The 18,847-nt window shown below is 38.2% G+C and overlaps 1 protein-coding gene across 1 annotated transcript in view; it reads left to right on the top strand.

The window, feature by feature from the left end:
* Positions 1-2,298: 2,298 nt before the first annotated feature.
* pdzd8 (PDZ domain containing 8) overlaps positions 2,299-18,847 on the top strand; it is a 59,434-nt gene continuing 42,885 nt past the window's right edge. The window contains exon 1 of the mRNA XM_052154314.1: positions 2,299-3,340. Within this exon, the coding sequence (XP_052010274.1) occupies positions 2,451-3,340 (890 nt within the window). The 5' untranslated portion in view covers positions 2,299-2,450. The remainder of the gene's footprint in view (positions 3,341-18,847) is intronic.

Raw genomic sequence — 18,847 nt, 5'->3', positions numbered from 1 at the left:
GCCTGTACCCGAGTCTTCTCTATATTGTTGTACATGAAACTGGTGTTGAGTGGCTAGAATTCAATGAAACTGTCAGCTTAGGACATGTGAGGTGTCTATTTCTCAAACTTGAGTTGCTCTTGTTTCATTGTACATCTGGCCTTCCACATCTCTTTCTGTCCTTGTTAGAGCCAAATAGCTTTCAACTGTGTTTGAAATAATGGCAAGTGATTTTCTAGCATGATTACTCAAGGATAAGGTGTTGGAGTGATGGCTGCTTGAAATGGAGCCTGTCTAGATTTGATCAAAACCTTTTCAAATAGTGATGGTGCTGCTTTTTTACATCAGTAATGTCCTGACTATACTTTGTGATTAGTTGAATGCCACTTTGGTAAATGAAAGTACCAATTTCCTTCTGAAACAGCAACATTTGTACAACATTTGGCCACTAGTGTATGTATGTCTGTCTGTCTGTCTGTCTGTCTGTCTATCTATACTTTTTTTGTCTTATTGTGTATTTCTATATATACTTATATTTTCTATTCACTTTATATTTATTCTATTTACTCTGTTTTGTTGTTGTATTGTTTGTGCACTGGAAGCTTCTGTAACCAAGACAAATTACTTGTACTGCGTGTGTAAGCATACTTGGCAATAAAGCTCATTCTAATTCTTTTACACATGATGGCGCTGTAGAGTTTCACTTCAGCATGGATTTGGTTTACCGCTATTGTAATCTATTATAAATGTGTGTCTCTGGACTGAAATAGATCAGATTTCGAGCACTTGTGAAACATGAGCTGATAAAGATCAAACAGGATTTATGAGAGAGCATTGCTGCCAGACAACGTTGGGATTAATTGTTTCAAGTTAATGGCCAGTGGTTTAATACATTCATTGCTGTTGGCTGCGAACACACGGTCCACAGAAGCAGCTTCCTCGCTGCGAGAAAATGTCCTTTTGAGCCGGTTAGACTCTGAGAGAGTTTATTACGGTTTAAATAATTGAAATGTGTCCCTGTCTACTTTTATTATGCATGTGAAATATTATATTTGTAGAGCTGAATATAGCATGTTTCCATTGATCGTAGTATAAATTAGTTACAAAATACAAATGCCTGATTTAAGACATGCCAGTTTCCCCATGTAAAACGTAGGCTAAACTTGTATTACAAATATAAAATACAAGTAGGCTAAAATAGGCTATAAGCTATACAAATCTACAAATAAACATTATATGTGAATTTATATGAACATTTTTAATAAATGTTAATATGAATGAAATGTAAATCAACATAATCTTATAATATTTCATCAATTTATTTTTTATTGTTTTATTTTATTTGCCAAATCATGAAAGGAATATTTCGTGTTTGATACAAGTTAAGCTCAATTCACAGCATTTGTGATATAATGTTGATTAAAACACAAACAAATATTTTGATTTGTCCCTCTTTTCTTTTAAAGAAGCAGTTTGCGGTTACTGTAAGGCACTGGAAGAACAATGGAAGTGAATGGGGGCATTTTTTTAAGGGTTTTAGCAGAAATATGAAGCTTTTAATTTTATAAATGCAGTTACATTAATTATTCTGTTTAAAAATGTGCATATTATTTGATCTGTAAAGTTGTTTAAAAATGTAATTTTAGGATTTTCGGGTCTACGGTGTTACATTGCCATGGCAACAAAGTTGTACAATTGTATACAACTTTACAGAGAAAAGGTTAGCAAGCGATTTTCTCACACTAAAATCATATTAGCATGCATATTGCTTATGTCTTGTGGCTATACTTTGAAATAGTGAGTATTTTAATGTTTTTTTCGGATTGGCCCCATTAACTTCCATTCCTCACTCTAACCCAAATCGAAATAATTTTTTTTGGTAATCAGCATTGTACCACAAATACTGTAGATTGATCTTAACTTGTACTAAAACAGGAATATTTATTTAATGTAGAAAGGCTTCGTGTTATCATAAAAAAACATCTTTGTTCCTGAACATACTGTTTTCTTAAGTTGATAAAGATCTTTTGCATCACAATTGTGCAGAATTTTATGACACAACAGAGTTCACTGTGACAAATAATTTGTTATTTTTTGGTCTCATTGTGTTTTGCAAAAATTCAGCTTAGCTCATAAAAACAGGTAAGAGTCAAAAATCCCAATTTAATTGAACGTAATTGAGATTCTAGCAGCCCATTCATCTCAACCAAAGTGCAGCCTTGTTACTTGGGTGTCGCGCTCACAGCCATACGGTGACAGCCCAGCAGATGTCGTAATGACGTACGACTCCAGCGCGTTGACGCCGCATTACGTCAAACCAATCAGCAGCAGTTTCCGAAGCCCAGGAAAGAAGCAGATGATATGGCAGCTTTGTGAGCGTCCAGGTGGAACTCGCTTTTGTTTAATTTGGCTGACAGCCTAACATGAGTACACTTTAACGCGCGCACCGCAGCGGGGATCCGGGGGCAAAGATGATATACCTGATATTAATTTCTGCCTTTTCTGGGGCCATCGTCACGCTGCTATTGCAGCTCTTCCTGGTGTACCGGAGGAGCCCCAAGCCTGTCGCGAGGACAGTGCAGTATGTCAAAGCAGTTCCTGATCCTGCACTGAAGGATTACTTTAGTAATCAACAAGCCGAAACAACGCAGCAACAACAGCAAGACATCACATCCACTGCCTCCAAACACCCAGAGCCCGCTTCTGCCAAACAGCAAGAACCCACTGTCCCCGGCAGCAGCCCCAAACAACAACCGTTCTCGCCACCGCCTTCCCAGAGCAACCCTCTTCACACTTCCAAAGCGGAGACATGCGATTTCCTCAACGCAATCATTTTGTTTTTATTTCGCGAGCTCCGCGACACCCCAGTGGTCAGGCACTGGATCACCAAAAAGATCAAGGTGGAGTTCGAAGAGCTCCTCCAAACCAAGACCGCTGGGCGCCTGCTGGAGGGGCTCAGTCTGCGGGATATCTCCCTGGGCAACTCGGTGCCCGTCTTCAAAACAGCCAGACTCATGAAGCCCGTGGCTCTCAATGAAGACAACATGCCAGAGGAACTGAACTTTGATGTGGACTTGGAGTATAACGGCGGCTTTCATTTGGCCATCGATGTTGATTTAGTATTCGGCAAATCGGCTTATCTGTTTGTGAAGATGACCCGGGTGGCGGGCAGGCTGAAGCTGCAATTCACCCGCATGCCTTTCACGCACTGGTCCTTCTCCTTCCTGGAGGACCCGCTGATAGACTTTGAGGTGAAGTCTCAGTTTGAGGGTCGTCCTCTGCCACAGCTTACCTCTATCATAGTCAACCAGCTCAAGAGAGTCATCAAGAAGAAGCACACGTTACCAAATTACAAAATAAGGTAACAGCTCAGTATCATATTTGTCCTGGCCTTATAGCCCATAACATGTAGCTGCAGTAGATTGCAACAGTACTTGTTGTCGCTTTCTTTTACTTGTCATTTAAGTTCAGCCGGTTTTTTAAAGGTGCACTCAGTAATCTTTTCCTGTTTAGAAAAGTTTGACTCCTAAAGAAATGAAGTTATAAAACATATGCATAAAATCTTGACCACACACTTGAGATGAGGACTGCAGTCATATCAGTAACCTTATAAAAGCTGTTTTATTCTGCATGGGGAGGGTCCCCTCATGGGGGCTGCCATGGTAGGTTCACATGACAAGTTATTCTCTTATGGTGTGTTCAGGTCATATCAAAATTGCTATAATTTCGAGATTCCGAATTTTAAATAGCATTCAAATCTTCGTAGAACTATAGAACTCGTAATTACAAGTTGTAAATTCAGAATTCTATAGAAGTTACAGATTGACAGTCATGAAGTCATGTAAAAAGAACCAATATGGCAGCGGCCCAACAGTTAAAGGTAGTGAACATATATTTCTGTTTCATATGTCATTTGATTTTGCCATTTGTTACTTTGAGTGCTCTGCTTTCTTTGTTCTTAATCACTTTGCAAGAACATATAGAGGTGAATTAGGCTAAGTGATAAATATTTAGCTGTTTTGGCATTATGCGTAATGCCAAAACACAAACAACTTCTGAGTTCTCCTGTCGTGTACAGCTCACAGCAGCTTTTCTGAGTTGCCATCTCGTAATTGCAGTGATACGACATGAACACAGCATTAATTTAAAAGCTACCATGTCATTGAACACTTTCGCTCATATATTCAAGGAATGTACTGGGTTCAATACAAGTTAAAGTGATAGTTCACCTTAAAAATGAAAATTCTCTCATCATTTAGACTTTCTTCTGCTGAACACAAACAAAGGTTTTTAGAAGAATATTTCAAGGTGCTTACAATGCAAGTGAATGGGTTACAACATTTTGAAGCTCCAAAATCACATAAAGGAAACAAAAGTAATCCATAGTTCTTTGGTTAAATCCAAAGCTTCTGAAGTGATATTATAGGTGTGGGTGAGAAAAATATCTATATTTAAGTCCTTTTTTACTATCAATCTCCACTTTCACATTCATTTTTTTTATTTGTTGGTGATTCACATTCTTCCTGCATATCTACACCTACTGGCAGGGAGGAGAATTTATAGTAAATGGATATGGATTTCTTTTATTCTGCCTTAAGGCTATGTGAGCATTTACATTTGTATTAAACCATGACTGTTTCTGTAATAATGGCTGAGAATAGTTAATTTTTAAAGTGACAACTGAAAACTATTGCATTTGAATTATGTTGAATCCATGCCCCTATGGTGTCAGTGTAAGTCCAAGATGACTGCTATATTGACAAGCACAACATAAACAAAAAATTACAGAGTGCACCTCCAAGGTCTGAAGCGGTAGCTTGAACATTCTCAGCTTTATCAGAACACAGTTTAGGGTTTAAAGATGAATGACTCAAACTGAGCACAAATTGTCTGAATAGTGGTTTATTTTTCATTCATGATGTCTTGCTATGTTGGACTGTGGTTTTTGGATTGAGCCTGTTGATTTGGCAGTACACAGTGAGTCTCAAGAGGCTGTGAAACAGTAGTGTGTTCATGCATGTATGACTGACTGGGGTTGTGTGACTGCACAGAACTATGGTGGCATTGCATTTCTAAGTTATGAGATGATTGGTTGGGTCACGTGAAAATTACAGCAAGTGTGCATTAGGGTGTGTGTTGGTATTGTTGTTTTTGTGCCTTTTCCACAGCTGAAACAGGAAATAGACGCCACCTTCCCCCTTCACCAACGATTCCCTTGATGGTTCTCCTATTCCTGACTGTTAAAAGTGAAAATAACTGGGGGTTTGTGTTACTTCCTGTTTTTAGCTGAGAAAATGTCAATTCTGTGACTAAGGCATTCAACCAAGCATTGGAATGATTAGTTGCAGTATTCATCCACCCACCCACACCTTTCAGCTCTCTATTACTCAGCAAAGCTTGGCACACGTAAACCTTTGGGTGTAATGGGAGCCAATAAGCATTCAGACATTTCAGCAAGTGTGTGGGGATTCACAGTTTTTCTCAGCTTTTTTTAGTCTTTAGATTCTTTAGAACTCATCCTCTTGTTGTTCCAAACTTAACCCGTATATCATTCTTTCTTCCATGGAACACAAAACATGTTCGGCTGAAAAGATGCAATGAAAATTAATGGTGAGTGAAGTGAATATTCTGCGTAACATCTCCTTTTTGTGTTACTTGAAAGAAAGATCATACTAGTTTGGAACGACATGAGGGTGAGTAAATAATATTAGAATATGCTTTTTTTAGTGAACTTGAACTTCAACATTGTTCATTTAACCCTTGTGTGCTGTTCGGGATGTTTTCAGCCACTAGGGGGTGCTGTTGAGTCGTAATTTAGCCATAACTTTCTCCGTGTTTCAGCAAATGGAATGATTTTTGGTGACAAATCTTATTTTCACACATATTTTAGGAAAATGCTTTGAAAATTTTCAAAAACTCAACAGTACACTGTGGGCAAATTCACTACCCTTTCGTTATGTTCGTGGCTGAAAACAGCCACTACTTTAAACTGCTGTAAAAATGTATCAGATAAATATTTTTTTCAAATTTGTTTTGCATAAATCTATTAATCAACCTCAGTCCTGTTCAAAGCTACTAAATGTTTTAAAAAAAAAAAAAAATCAGGATTTTAACTCTTTAATTGCCAAATTCATAAATGATGTCACTGATTTGGGGGAAAAAACACACAAAATGACGTATTTTCAATATAAAATGTGATTGTGGACTGGATTTTTTTTTTACCTTTTATCACAGTCTTGGACATGTCAAAGATTAGAAACAACATTGGTTTCGATGCATTGTTAGTTTTTGTGCAGCATCAGATTTTAACTTTTTCTCCCTCGTTTACTGTTCGTGGCTGTTTTTGCCCCATTGACTTCCATTATAACCACATTTTTTTCATGGCAAAGCAAGCCATTGCAAAGCCATGACACCATATAATCATGCATTTTTGATTGTTTGTGGTTTTCCCTGTTGGGAAGAGGTAAAATTTGTAATTTTTACTGTTGATAACCACGTGGCACCATTAACCCTTTAGATAGGCCTGTGCAAAAAAAAGCTTAGTTTCTGCCTTTTACATGGAGTTATATGGAGAATAATAGCATATTAAAAAATAACGTCTGTGGCCACCGATTGGTCCTCCTTCTGCAGCTGTAGGTGCCGACAACCTACAAAAATAAAAGAACAAGAAAAGAATAAGTACAGATTTCATAATAAGTGTTTTTGAAGCTGCACATGACAATGAGAATAATCATGCAAACATTGTCATAACACAAACAGTATCTCCTAAATTTATCTCTAACAAGCACATGAATTCAAGTAAAAATTAACAGGAATAGGATGCATGTAGTAACAAATGTGTAATGGCACATACCTTGTCTAGATTGTCGACACCTCCCTTGCAGTGGTTGTAATCTGCAATTATCTCTGGCTTCTTTTTGGTCCCTCTGTCACCACTGCTTTGCTGACAATGAGGTCAATCATCTCCTCTGTGAAAAACAGATTAAACACAGAATCCATGTTCTGGACCCTTGCGATGGCATAGCTGCCGGCCCTGGAGTCACGCCTCTGGCAGGCTGAAGAAAGGGAGTTGTCTCCGCGTTGGTGGAAAACCACACTCGCCGTTTCTTCCAATCCACCCAGATCCAGGATCCTCAGAATCCTCCTCGCCTTCAGTGGAAGCTAGAGAGGATGATGAGGGTGCCACATCCAAATCAGGATCTGACTCTGCTGAGTCTGTGGTGTCAGAGGGAGAAGACAATACATCCTGCAGCTCGCTGGAGGGGTCAGGCTGCATTATCATCTCTAAAACTTCACTACAAGTCAAGCCCTTTCTCATGTTGCTTGCTGCTCTTCTCACCATCAAATGACCAGCAGGCTTGCATGCAAGTGTTTAAATCCACTTGCTTTGTTTTTGATTACTCTGCATTTCTCACCATCAAAAGGCACTTTGTGTTTGTTTACTCCATGTAGTTCTGAGAGCTGAGGTGCATGTTTTGATTTTCTCAGACAACAAGGTGAGTTCTCACACACTCACGCACTCTCACTCTCTCTCTCTCTCTCTCTCTCTCACACACACACACACACACCAACACACACACACACTTTAATATGCTATTATTCTCCATATAACTCCATGTAAAAGGCAGAAACTAAGCTTTTTTTTTGCACAGGCCTATCTAAAGGGTTAATGGTGCCACGTGGTTATCAACAGTAAAAATTACAAATTTTACCTCTTCCCAACAGGGAAAACCACAAACAATCAAAAATGCATGATTATATGGTGTCATGGCTTTGCAATCAAAAAATGTGGTTATAATGGAAGTCAATGGGGCAAAAACAGCCACAAACAGTAAATGAGGGAGAAAAAGATAAAATCTGATGCTGCACAAAAACTAACAATGCATCGAAACCAATGTTGTTTCTAATCTTTGACATGTCCAAGACTGTGATAAAAGGTAAAAAAAAATCCAGTCCACAATCACATTTTATATTGAAAATACGTCATTTTATATGTTTTTTTTCCCCAAATCAGTGACATCATTTATGAATTTGGCAATTAATGAGTTAAAATCCAGATTTGTTTTTAAACCTTTAGTAGTTTTGAACAGGACTGAGGTTGATTAATAGATTTATGCAAAAAAATTTGAAAAAAATATTTATCTGATACATTTTTACAGCAGTTTAAAGTAGTGGCTGTTTTCAGCCATGAACATAACGAAAGGGTAGTGAATTTGAACAATGCACAAGGGTTAATCCTAGCATTGTCTATGTACAGCCACAACATTAAAACCACCTGCCTAATATCATGTATGTCTCCCTCGTGCCACCAAAACAGCTCTGACCCGTCGAGGCATAGACTCCACAAGACATCTGATGGTGTCCTGTGGTATCTGGCACCAAAACGTTAGCAGCAGTTCCTTTAAGTTCTGTAAGTTGTGAGGTGGGGCCCCCATGAATTTGACTTGTTAGCGCATCCCATAGGTCCTCAATTGGATTGAGATCTGGGGAATTTGGAGGCCAAGTCAACACCAGGAACTCTTTGTTATGTTCCTCTAACCATTCCTGAACAATTTTTGCAGTGTGGCAGGGCACATTATCCTGCTAAAAGGGGCCACTGCCAACAGGGAACACCGTTGTCATGAAGGGTAGTACGTGGTCTGGAAACAATCTTTAGGTAGGTGGTTTGTGTCAAAGTAATATTCTCATGAATGCCAGTACCCAAGGTTTCCTAACTTAACTTTGCCCAGAGCATCACACTGCCTCTGCCAGCCTGCCTTCTTGCCATGGTGCATCCTGCTGCCATCTCTTCCACAGCTAAACGGTGCACATGCACCCGGCCATTCACATGATCTAAAAGAAAACACAATTCATCAGACCAGACCACCATCTTCCATTGCTCCAAGGTCCAGTTCTGATGCTCACGTGACCATTGTACGCGCTTTCGGTGGTAGGCAGGGGTCAGCATGGGCGCTCTGACCAGTCTGCGGCTACGCAGCCCCATATGCAGAAAGCTGTGATTCACTGTGTGTTTTGACACCTTTCTATCATGGCTAGCATTAAGTTTTTCATCAATTTGTGCTACAGTAGCTTTTCTGTGGGATCGGACCAGACGGGCTAACCTACACTCCCCACACGCATCAATGAGCCTTGGGCACCCATGACCCTGTTGCCTGAGTTGAATGGAACACTTCATGAATCATCACAGCAAGAACAATATGGAGCATCGCGGGTTTCCCCACAGGAACAAACACTTGGGGAGACACATAAAAACACCAGGCACGTGGCAGTGGACTCTGAGAGTGTTTCAAATGGCTAGACAGAGTGCAGCTAATTGGAACCGAATGCAGCTTCCTCAAAACTGATCTTCAACTTAACACGCATATTAAAAATGCGATGGTTATGGCCAGGACTCTTGAGGTTGTGACTAAAATGACCAAAAATTATTGACTGCGACAATCATTTAAAATCTAGTTGCCGCTGGCGACAGTGGGGTTGTGTGTGTTCATATGTGGTTTCGTCAGAAATCATCTTGTAAATTATTGAATACACCTTTAGAGTGTGTCTCGCGCCAATGAGCTCACTGCACGCAACAAACCCAGCACAAGAGAGTCATGAACAAATTACTCTTTTGAACTAGATGTTTTTCATGAATCACCTGAAAAGAACTGAGGGTTTGAACTCTTGATTTCAGGTTAGCAGTTTGAATCAGAGTCACTTTCTCAGCGAATCAGCCATAGTGTGCGTCAGTTCACAACTAGGAGCGCAGACATTTCAAAATAAGTGTCTGTTTTTCTTGCTTCATTATAATTAAAAGTCCCGCATTATGTACCACTGTTTTTTCTTCTGGTTATTATTGATTGTGAGTGGAGTAGCACAATAAACTGCATCTGCATCTATAATAACACTGTTGACATACTGTGAATGTGTACAGTCAACACACGCACATACTGTTTAAATCTCAAAGTCAAACACAACACTGAGCACAAGTCCACACTGACAGCAGTAGTGATTTTATCCATTTAGTTGAGTGGAGTGTATTTGGTAGAAAAAAAGATGGATATATTTACTCTGTAATCCTCATCAGTGCCTATGGTGCATTTTAACTTTGACCCCACGCAGCCAGGATTGCGAGTAGTGAATTAAATCACTGTACACTCTGTGCAGTGTCACACTCCTATACTGATTAGAGTGACTCAATACAAAAGCTTGATTATAGCATTGAGAGGGAATAGACCTTTAACAGGCCAGATTTCTCATACTGTCTTTACATTTTTTTCCCCACTTTCTTTCTGATTTAGCATCCTGGCATTGGCACTTTGCCAATGTGGTACTTTTATACATCATAAGAACTAAAGAGTTATAGTCATCATCATACTCGCACAAAAAGAGCAGCAGCAAACCTTCTGGAGCATAGGGCATATCTGGTGGCAATTTTTTACCACCGCAGTGTTTTAGGGCTAATCACCGCCAGTGTTATACAAGGCAGGTGAGGGAGTGCGTGCAAATTACGCGTTTATAGCACATCAGACTTTAAAAAGAGCGTCATTAAACACAAAATAAATTAATCTCTTTCTAAAATATTACAAAATATCCCAAAAAATAAATGGAAAACCCTTCGCATTGGTTTACGTTTCTGTCTGTTGTTGGACTATACAGGCAATCTTATAGGCTACATCAGTAACATGTTCACATCAAGGACTAAAAATATTCCAGATGTTAGATTTGGTTAATATTGTTAAACTCCAATATTCAACACGAGCAGGGACGTGCACTGACATTTTGGGGGGCAGGGGCTCAAGTGGAAAAAAAGGCCACTCATAATTATATATTTAAAAAAAAAAATAAGATAAATATATTAACAGAACTCTGACTTCCTTACCAATTTATTTTAATTATATTTAAATAATATTATTCCCTCACACTAACGCAATTATTTCATGTGTCAAATGTATGCAAATTCACACATTTTAATTGGTTAACGCCTAATTTTCATATCAATGTGGCGACTGTGACACATTTTACTATATTATTCACCTGTAGTGTCTCCATTAACTTCATATAGTTCATTAGCCTGTATGGCCATGGTATATTGCCTTAGCTAAACTTTAGCTAACTTATTACATTAGCTTGTAGCTCATGAGTCATGCATGTTAGCAAGAGACAAATGATCTATATTTGGCTTTTGGCTAATTAGTTGTAAAATCGAGGCACTGGTAGCTTAATCTTTTGTTCATCACCACTCACCTCCACACAAGCCAAGAAAAACACAACTGGGATAGGAGCTGGGAGGGGCTGCTGCCTGCTTGTCTGTTTGTCTGATGTGTGCTGCACGGAGGGAGAGAGAGGGAGGGCATCGGAACTCGACAAAGTCTCATCTCCCGACCTGATATTTAGATTTTTTTTTATTCAAAAAATATATTTGATTGACAGGGAAGCTGTGCGCAAACAGGAATATATACAGTATCTCACAATTGTGAGTACACCCCTCATGTTTTTGAAAATATTTGATTATATCTTTTCATGTGACAATACTGAAGAAATGAGACTTTGGATTTCTTTAGTCTAAGCTGCGTGTCGAGAGATGAAAGCGGCAATCCCCGGTGAAGCTCTTTTATAAACACCTATTTTCAAACGCATATATATATTATTAGATAAACAAGCCATCAACAGAATAAATAAATGATTAAAACCTACATCTTCAGTGAAATGGACGCACATCAGAGCTTTAATAGCTGAACTTGAGTATTGAGCATTGCCCAGTGTGAGCCCATGCAAACTGAAAAGCTTTTTAATAAGCTTTTTTTTGTGTCTTATATATATAGCCTATATATGAGCTTAATCAGCAAAATCAACAATATTAATATAATATTATAACTTAAATCTGTGAATCAATCAATAAATAAATGAATGAATGAACGTTACATTTATATAACACTTTTCTGACAATGCACTCATAGCACTTTTCATAGAGAACAGGGGACTCTCCTCAAGAACCACCAGTGTGCAGTATCCACCTGGGTGATGTGACAGTAGCTATAGTGCATTAGTAAGCTCACCACACACCAGTGATTGAGTGTAGTGTTGTCACAGTACCAAAATTTCAGTAGTCGGTACCGATACCGGTGAAATTTCACGATTCTAGATACCAATGTTGATACCACAGAAAAAAGATATGCATGTTTCCTTCAAGTGTTTCTAATACTTTTTAAGCAGGGTCCTACTGAAATCTGTTTTATTTTTCCCCAAATCCTTTTTTCCTTTTTTTTTTTTTTTTAAATTTGACTGTTTTTCCAGAATTCCATGTTTTAAAGTTTAATTTCATTTAATTATCAAAATGGTGTCTAATAAAAAATGTTCCTTAAACTTTTAAAAACAAGTAAAAAATACAACAATAATTAACCATTGCCATTTTTATATCCCCTTTTCTCCTAATTTGGAATGCCCAATTCCCAATGTGCTCCAAGTCCTTGTGGTGGCACAATTTGCCTCAATTGAGGTGGTGAATGACGAATCTCCGCTACCTCCACGTCCGAGACCGTCAACCCGTGCATCTTATCACATGGCTTGTTGTGGAGGCTCCACGCCATCCACCCCGGCATCCACAAACAACTCGCCACACGCCCCACAGAGAGCGAACCACATTATAGCGATCACAAGGAGGTTACCCCGTGTGACTCTACCCTCCCTGGCAACCGGGCCAATTTGGTTGCTTAGGAGACCCGGCAGGAGTCACTCGGCACGCCCTTGTATTCGAACTAGCGAACTCCAGGGGTGGTAGCCAGCGTCTTTACCACTGAGCTACCCAGGCCTCAGTTTCTATTATTATTAAAATAATAATGATGGTTTCTACTGTGAGTATTGCATTTTACTATACAGTTGTAATATATTTCTGTTGCTATTTCTTTAATTTCATGCATGTAGCATTTATTATGATTCATGCTTTTTTTATGTGTATTTTTGATGGAAGTTTAACCTCTCAGGATAAACGGTTCTCTACATGGCCTAGTTTGATCGTTAAAGTGCAAATGCTGTGATTTCATTATATAAATTATATAAAAATAATGCTTCAGAGTTGATTAGTGCTCTGCTCTGTCATCTCTCATTCAACGCAAATGATTCTCAAAGTCTGTGGAGTTTCCAGTGTATGAGCAGTCTGTATCACACATTAATTTAAAGCTCATGCAGCTTGTAGAGACTTGAGATTGCATAATTTCACGGTTTAAAAATCAAACTAGGACAAATCACGACTTTAATTTGATTAGTTGTGCATTTCAAAGTAATAGGAGTAACAGAGAACACACTCAAATAAGCATGTGAGCATTTGAAAGGAGTCGTGTGTTAGTAAGATAGTATGCGGGTACTGATACTCAGTGCTACCGGAACTGTAGAATCACTGATATCCTTACATCTTTTAAGTTTAGTAGCGACTTGGTACAGAAGTACCGATACTTTTGACAACACGAGTGGAGAGGAGAGAGTAGAGTTATACTGCCAATTAATGGAGGGGGATTATTAGGAGGCCATGATTGATTAGGGCCAATGAGGGGAATTTGTCCAGGACAATTTGTTGGGAATTTGTTTCACCCCTACTCTCTTTACGAGAAGGGCCCTTGCATTTTTAATTACCACAGAGAATCAGGACCTCGGTTTATCATCTCATCCGAAGGACGGAGCCTTTTTCCAGTATAGTGTACCCCCCACTATACTGGGGCATTAGGACCCACACAGACCACAGGGTGAGCATCCCCTTCTGGCCTCACTAACACCTCTTCCAGCAGCAACCTGAGTTTTCCCCAGGAGGTCTCCCATCCAGATACTGACCAGGCGAGAGCTGCAGGATGATATGGCTAAATGAATGCAGCAAATGCACAATGGAGCTTGATTTTTAGATGGAGCACATAAACGGGCACGAGCCCTTTCATGTTGTTTGTTGACATGTTATCACTAATAAACTCTCCTGTTCGTGAGTTTGTGAAGGAATTGTAACTTCAGTCGGCGACTAATGGACGTGTTGTTGATGCAGCTTGTCGTGGTATGCATTGGCTTGAGTTGTGTGCTAAATGCATTTCTTATGAATAAGCATTTACCATGACAATGCGCTGTGTAGCGAAAAATCAAGAAGTCTAAAAAAAAAAGTGCCTTTGATAAATAATTCACAACACAGTTACTAAAGATCTAATATTTAATTATACTCATTAAATTACATTATTTCAGGTTGTTTATGTAAGTTGAAATGTTTGTCATGTGCGTAACCGCCTGTGGCACTGTGCAACCGCAGTGGGGTGGTTGTCACGTTGATGCTACCAGCCCTACTGGAGTTCAGTGCTTTACAATACCCAAGGGGAAAAGAACTTCTCAATGACACCCTCTTTTTGTGGTATTGGCATCTCTCCAAATGTTAGAACCACTTCTCTGGTGTTTACGATGTCAGATATGTTCCATATTAATGGATAAATACAGTTCTTCAGTGTATGGTTCAGTGCAGAATTCAACATAAACCAGGTGACACACACTATGAGAAATCATATGATAAAGACTATTTAAAGGAACTGTTCACCCAAAAAAGATAATTTTGTCATAATTTAGCCTACTCATACTTGTGTAGTCCCAAACCTGTATGACTTTTTTCCCAGAAAAGGAGTTATGCAGATTATTATGTGCTCAGTCCCCATTTACTTTAATTGTATTGAAAAATGGTCTTGTGTTCCACATAAGAAAGTAGTTTGGTTTGGAACAACAAATGGCCTGAAATTAAACACATGGGTGTTTCTCACCCACACATATCATATCACTTCTGAAGATATAGATTTAAATTTAAGATATATATTTTACCACTGGAGTCTTATGGATTACTTTTATGTTTCCTTTATGTGATTTTATTTTGGAGCTACAAATGTCTGGTTACCATTCACTTGCATTGTTTGAGCTGAGATATTCTTCTAAAAATCTTTTGTGTTCTACTGAAGAAAGGAAGTCATACACATCTGGAATGGCATGAGGGTGAGTAAATGAGAGAATACAATTTTTTGGATGAACTATCCTCCAAAAAACTTAGCAACTCCTTCATGCCAATTGAATAAAACAATGCAAAAATAAACATTTCACAATGAAAATTAGTTAGAGATTTGATTCATACACTAAAAGTGGTATCAAATATTGTATCATTAAAAAAAGGTTTATTTAACATCAAGTCTATTTATCCAGATATTTTTTTTGTTATTATTATTATTGACTACATTGTAGCATTTGGTTACATTTAGATTGAGTTCTCTCAGACCTGATTAACTTAATGAATAAAAAAACATCCATCCCTCCTGCACTTTTGGCTTCTAGCTGGTGAGGAGGCTTTTCAAACAGACAGATACTTCAGATGAGCCAATGGCAGTGAAGTAGCAGGGAGTGACCGTGTTACTCACTAGGACAGTGTATTTCAAATTGATGGTCCAAACGGTCATGTAATTTATGTGAGAAGCGAGTGCCCGCCTTCAGAGTGAAGCTCACATTCTTCACATCTCTTGCAACGCATCCACGGGCTTGTGGCAGACAAACGCTAATATTCATCACATTGTTGCACATTCAGTGCACTGCGTGAGACAAACACATGTGTTGTTCTGTGCATAGCAAGTTTTTGTGGTAAATCCAAAGAGACAAACTTATACTTCATTTAACACAGTGACATCTTCTTGAGTTGTTACCTAGATAAAGTGTTAACAGCTGCTGCTTGTACTCACATTGATGATGTAATCGATCCGCGGTTCGGACCCCAAAAAATATGATGTAAACAGAGACCGGGGGGGACAAACTCTGGTTCGGTCCAATCAATCGAACCAAGTGTGAACGCTGCGGGGATCACCGGGACAATCGTAAACGTAACCAGTGTGAAAGCCACCTAAGAGTCTCTCTTCACCATGCAGCTGGTACACAAAGTATTTTTGCAATTTCTGCCTTTCTTGTGAAATGCTATTACTAATAATGAAGTGCCAAGATATGAAAGATGTCAAAACTATAGATCACTCCAACGTCATGTGCTTGCAATGTTTACTGCTTTTTTGATTATTAACAGGAGCTATATTTTTATCATGTCGCTCGCTAATGGAGGTGCAGTATAATGCTATTTTAATGTCGAACTAACACTAAATTCAACAAGTGCTCAATGAAAAAGATTTTCATTTTTGGGTGAACTAACCCTTTAAAATTGTGGTGTGTCTGCATGTATTTGAAGTTGTTTGAAGAAAAATACGCTGGAAGAGCAATACAAATGAAATGTCACTTAATAAAATCCTTTTTATGGGAGCTCTTTATGTTTGCACATCTTTTACTTTTAGTATCGGCACAGAATTCATGCAGTAGTCATATTTTACTGCCTCAGAGTTTAATGGTGTTTGCTTTAGGGTTGATAAAAGATACTTACTGTTTAATTTGTCACAAGGAGGGTGAAGTTAAGAAGTTGACAATATTCTCTTTTACTCTGTGAGAGTGAACTTTGTTTAACATGCAAACAGCAGAGCAGTTTCTATGGCCCATGGACAATTCAACAAGCAAGCAGGCCATAATCCATTTCAGTGCTCTCTGTGTGGGATGAAAGTGTTACAGATGGAGGAGGTGTTCAGAACAGGACAAGAGATGTGTTTTGGGCCAAAACTGCCTAAGAACTTGGATATACGTAGTGTGACTGAAATGCTTTTAATATACTGTGGATTAAATTATAAGGGTCAAACATCAATGGATTTGATGTCTGTGTTTAATAGAGTTCTTAAGTGCGTCAGAAAAATGAAGGAAGAGATTGATGCGAGGATTATATAATTTTTTTCCTGAAAGTTAGGATGATTAATGACTATTTGGTTAAGATTATGCTTTTTTTCCTCTTTGTCTTTTATGTGTTTGTGTTTGCTGACATCGGTTAGGCTGACGTGTCTTTTAATGTCAGGGTTTTGAAGGAAAGACGTGTGGTTAAAATTCAGGGGTTTTCAAACTTTTTGATGTTAAAGACCCCCAAATGAATTACTTGAATTTCATTTTGTTTTTCAAGTTTATCAAACCTTTAACTCTAGCACCATGACTGTGGGACAAGTGTGTGTGTATGTGTATGTGTATGTGTGTGTTACTGTGTGTGTGTGTGTATTGTGTTGCTGCCGCTCAGAATATTGTAATTGGAAATGGAATTGTGTAGGTTTCTCCCTCTCCTCTAGTTTTGTTAAAAGTACCAGTAATTCAGTACCAAGTTGACACTAAAATATGAAAAAAAAAGATGTAACACTACCAGTGTTTCTGCAGTACCGGTAGCACCAACTCAATTCGGTCCCTGCACACTGTCTGACTGAGAAACTGCTACTTTCAAATGCTCACATGCATACAGTATGAGCATGTGCCATTTATTCCTTATACACTGAAAAAGACAATTCATCAAAATAAAATAGTGATATGTCCTAGTGCAATTTTAAACTGCATAAATATTAAACCGTCAATTTAATTAAATATGTACAGTCTGCATGTGCTGTTTGCACCACACATGAATGTTTGTTGCTGCTTATACACAGAAAACACAGACTGATCAAAACACTTATATTTATAGAATTTGCAGCATTTTGCACCCTGTTCACACTGGGCCATACAACCGGTCTTCACTAGAGGAGGGAAACTACCTTCAAAACAGAACGGTTAAGCCTGCTTGTCAAAATACATTTTTGATTATAAATAAAAGCTTGATGGCAGAATTGAAGAAATCGCTACAGAAATGTATGATATATATTATAATAAATTATATTATATTATTAAATAGCTATAGTATAGATAAAATTGGCCTGTGATGTAGCCTACAGTAAACCTAATGTATACTAAATATGATGTGCACACAGAATAAAAGATGGTTTAATCCGTTAAGCAGTTGGTACCTCGTTAAAACTACCCTTATTAACCAACAGATTAAAAATAATCATTGCTTGCCTAAAACAGTCATTTTCTAGGCTACTTAAAGCATACATTTTTGGATCAAAATGAACATGTCGACATGGTCCATGAACCGGACCATGGACAGGACTTGACTCACCTGAGGCTGCTATCCTTCACTTGAAAAAGCCAGCTCGGCGGGAAAATAACTTACAAGCACGTATAGGCTGGCCGATTAATCAAATTTGATTTTCAATTACAATTTTGGCTTCCAACGATCTGTTCTGTTCTGCTCTGTTTTGCAGCACTTTATTTGAAAATATTGTGTTTTGGATTATGCTTTGTGGATCTTTACTTGGGCTAATTTTTCACAATATTGCAAATTTACATATCGCGATAACACTCGTGATAACGGGATGATTTGAATATGGTGAAAAGTAACGTTAATGTCGACTTGTGAATCTTTCCTATCTGTCTCTTGTTCAGTGCGGACTGAGAACGGGTACGTTAAACCAATGGGAATGTCTACCAAGCGTAGATAAATGTCTCGCATTGAATGAACTAATGAAATAAGCACGAACGTGAATTTCAGTGTAAAATTGAAATATTTCACAACACATTTTTGGATATTCCACAATATGGTGCAAATAACTTGTATATGCTTTAAAATTATAATTTTTGTAATAATCGCTGAGATAGACGCTCTTTCTTTTTTATTATTCCAATTCATTTTAGTGTTAGCGGTGGCAGTTCTGTTGGTCTGTTTACTCCGATGATGTCATCATGGAAATATCATCACATATCGACTATATAGCATTATCCAACAACTTATCATATATCGCATTTTTCCTCCATGTCGCTCAGCCTTAATCTTTACTGCAGGACTTAAAAAATCCAATAGTATGTTGAAAAGTAATTGTTCTATTTTCATTTGCTTAAAATTGTATTCTTTTATTTGATGATGACACCATTTTGATGATGAAATTGATTAAGCTTTAAA

The sequence above is a fragment of the Xyrauchen texanus genome, chromosome 22 (genome assembly GCF_025860055.1).
Source record: "Xyrauchen texanus isolate HMW12.3.18 chromosome 22, RBS_HiC_50CHRs, whole genome shotgun sequence".
Lineage (NCBI taxonomy): Eukaryota > Metazoa > Chordata > Actinopteri > Cypriniformes > Catostomidae > Xyrauchen > Xyrauchen texanus.
The sequence above is the reverse complement of the archived record's forward strand: the minus strand, read 5'-3'. Positions and strand labels throughout refer to the sequence as shown.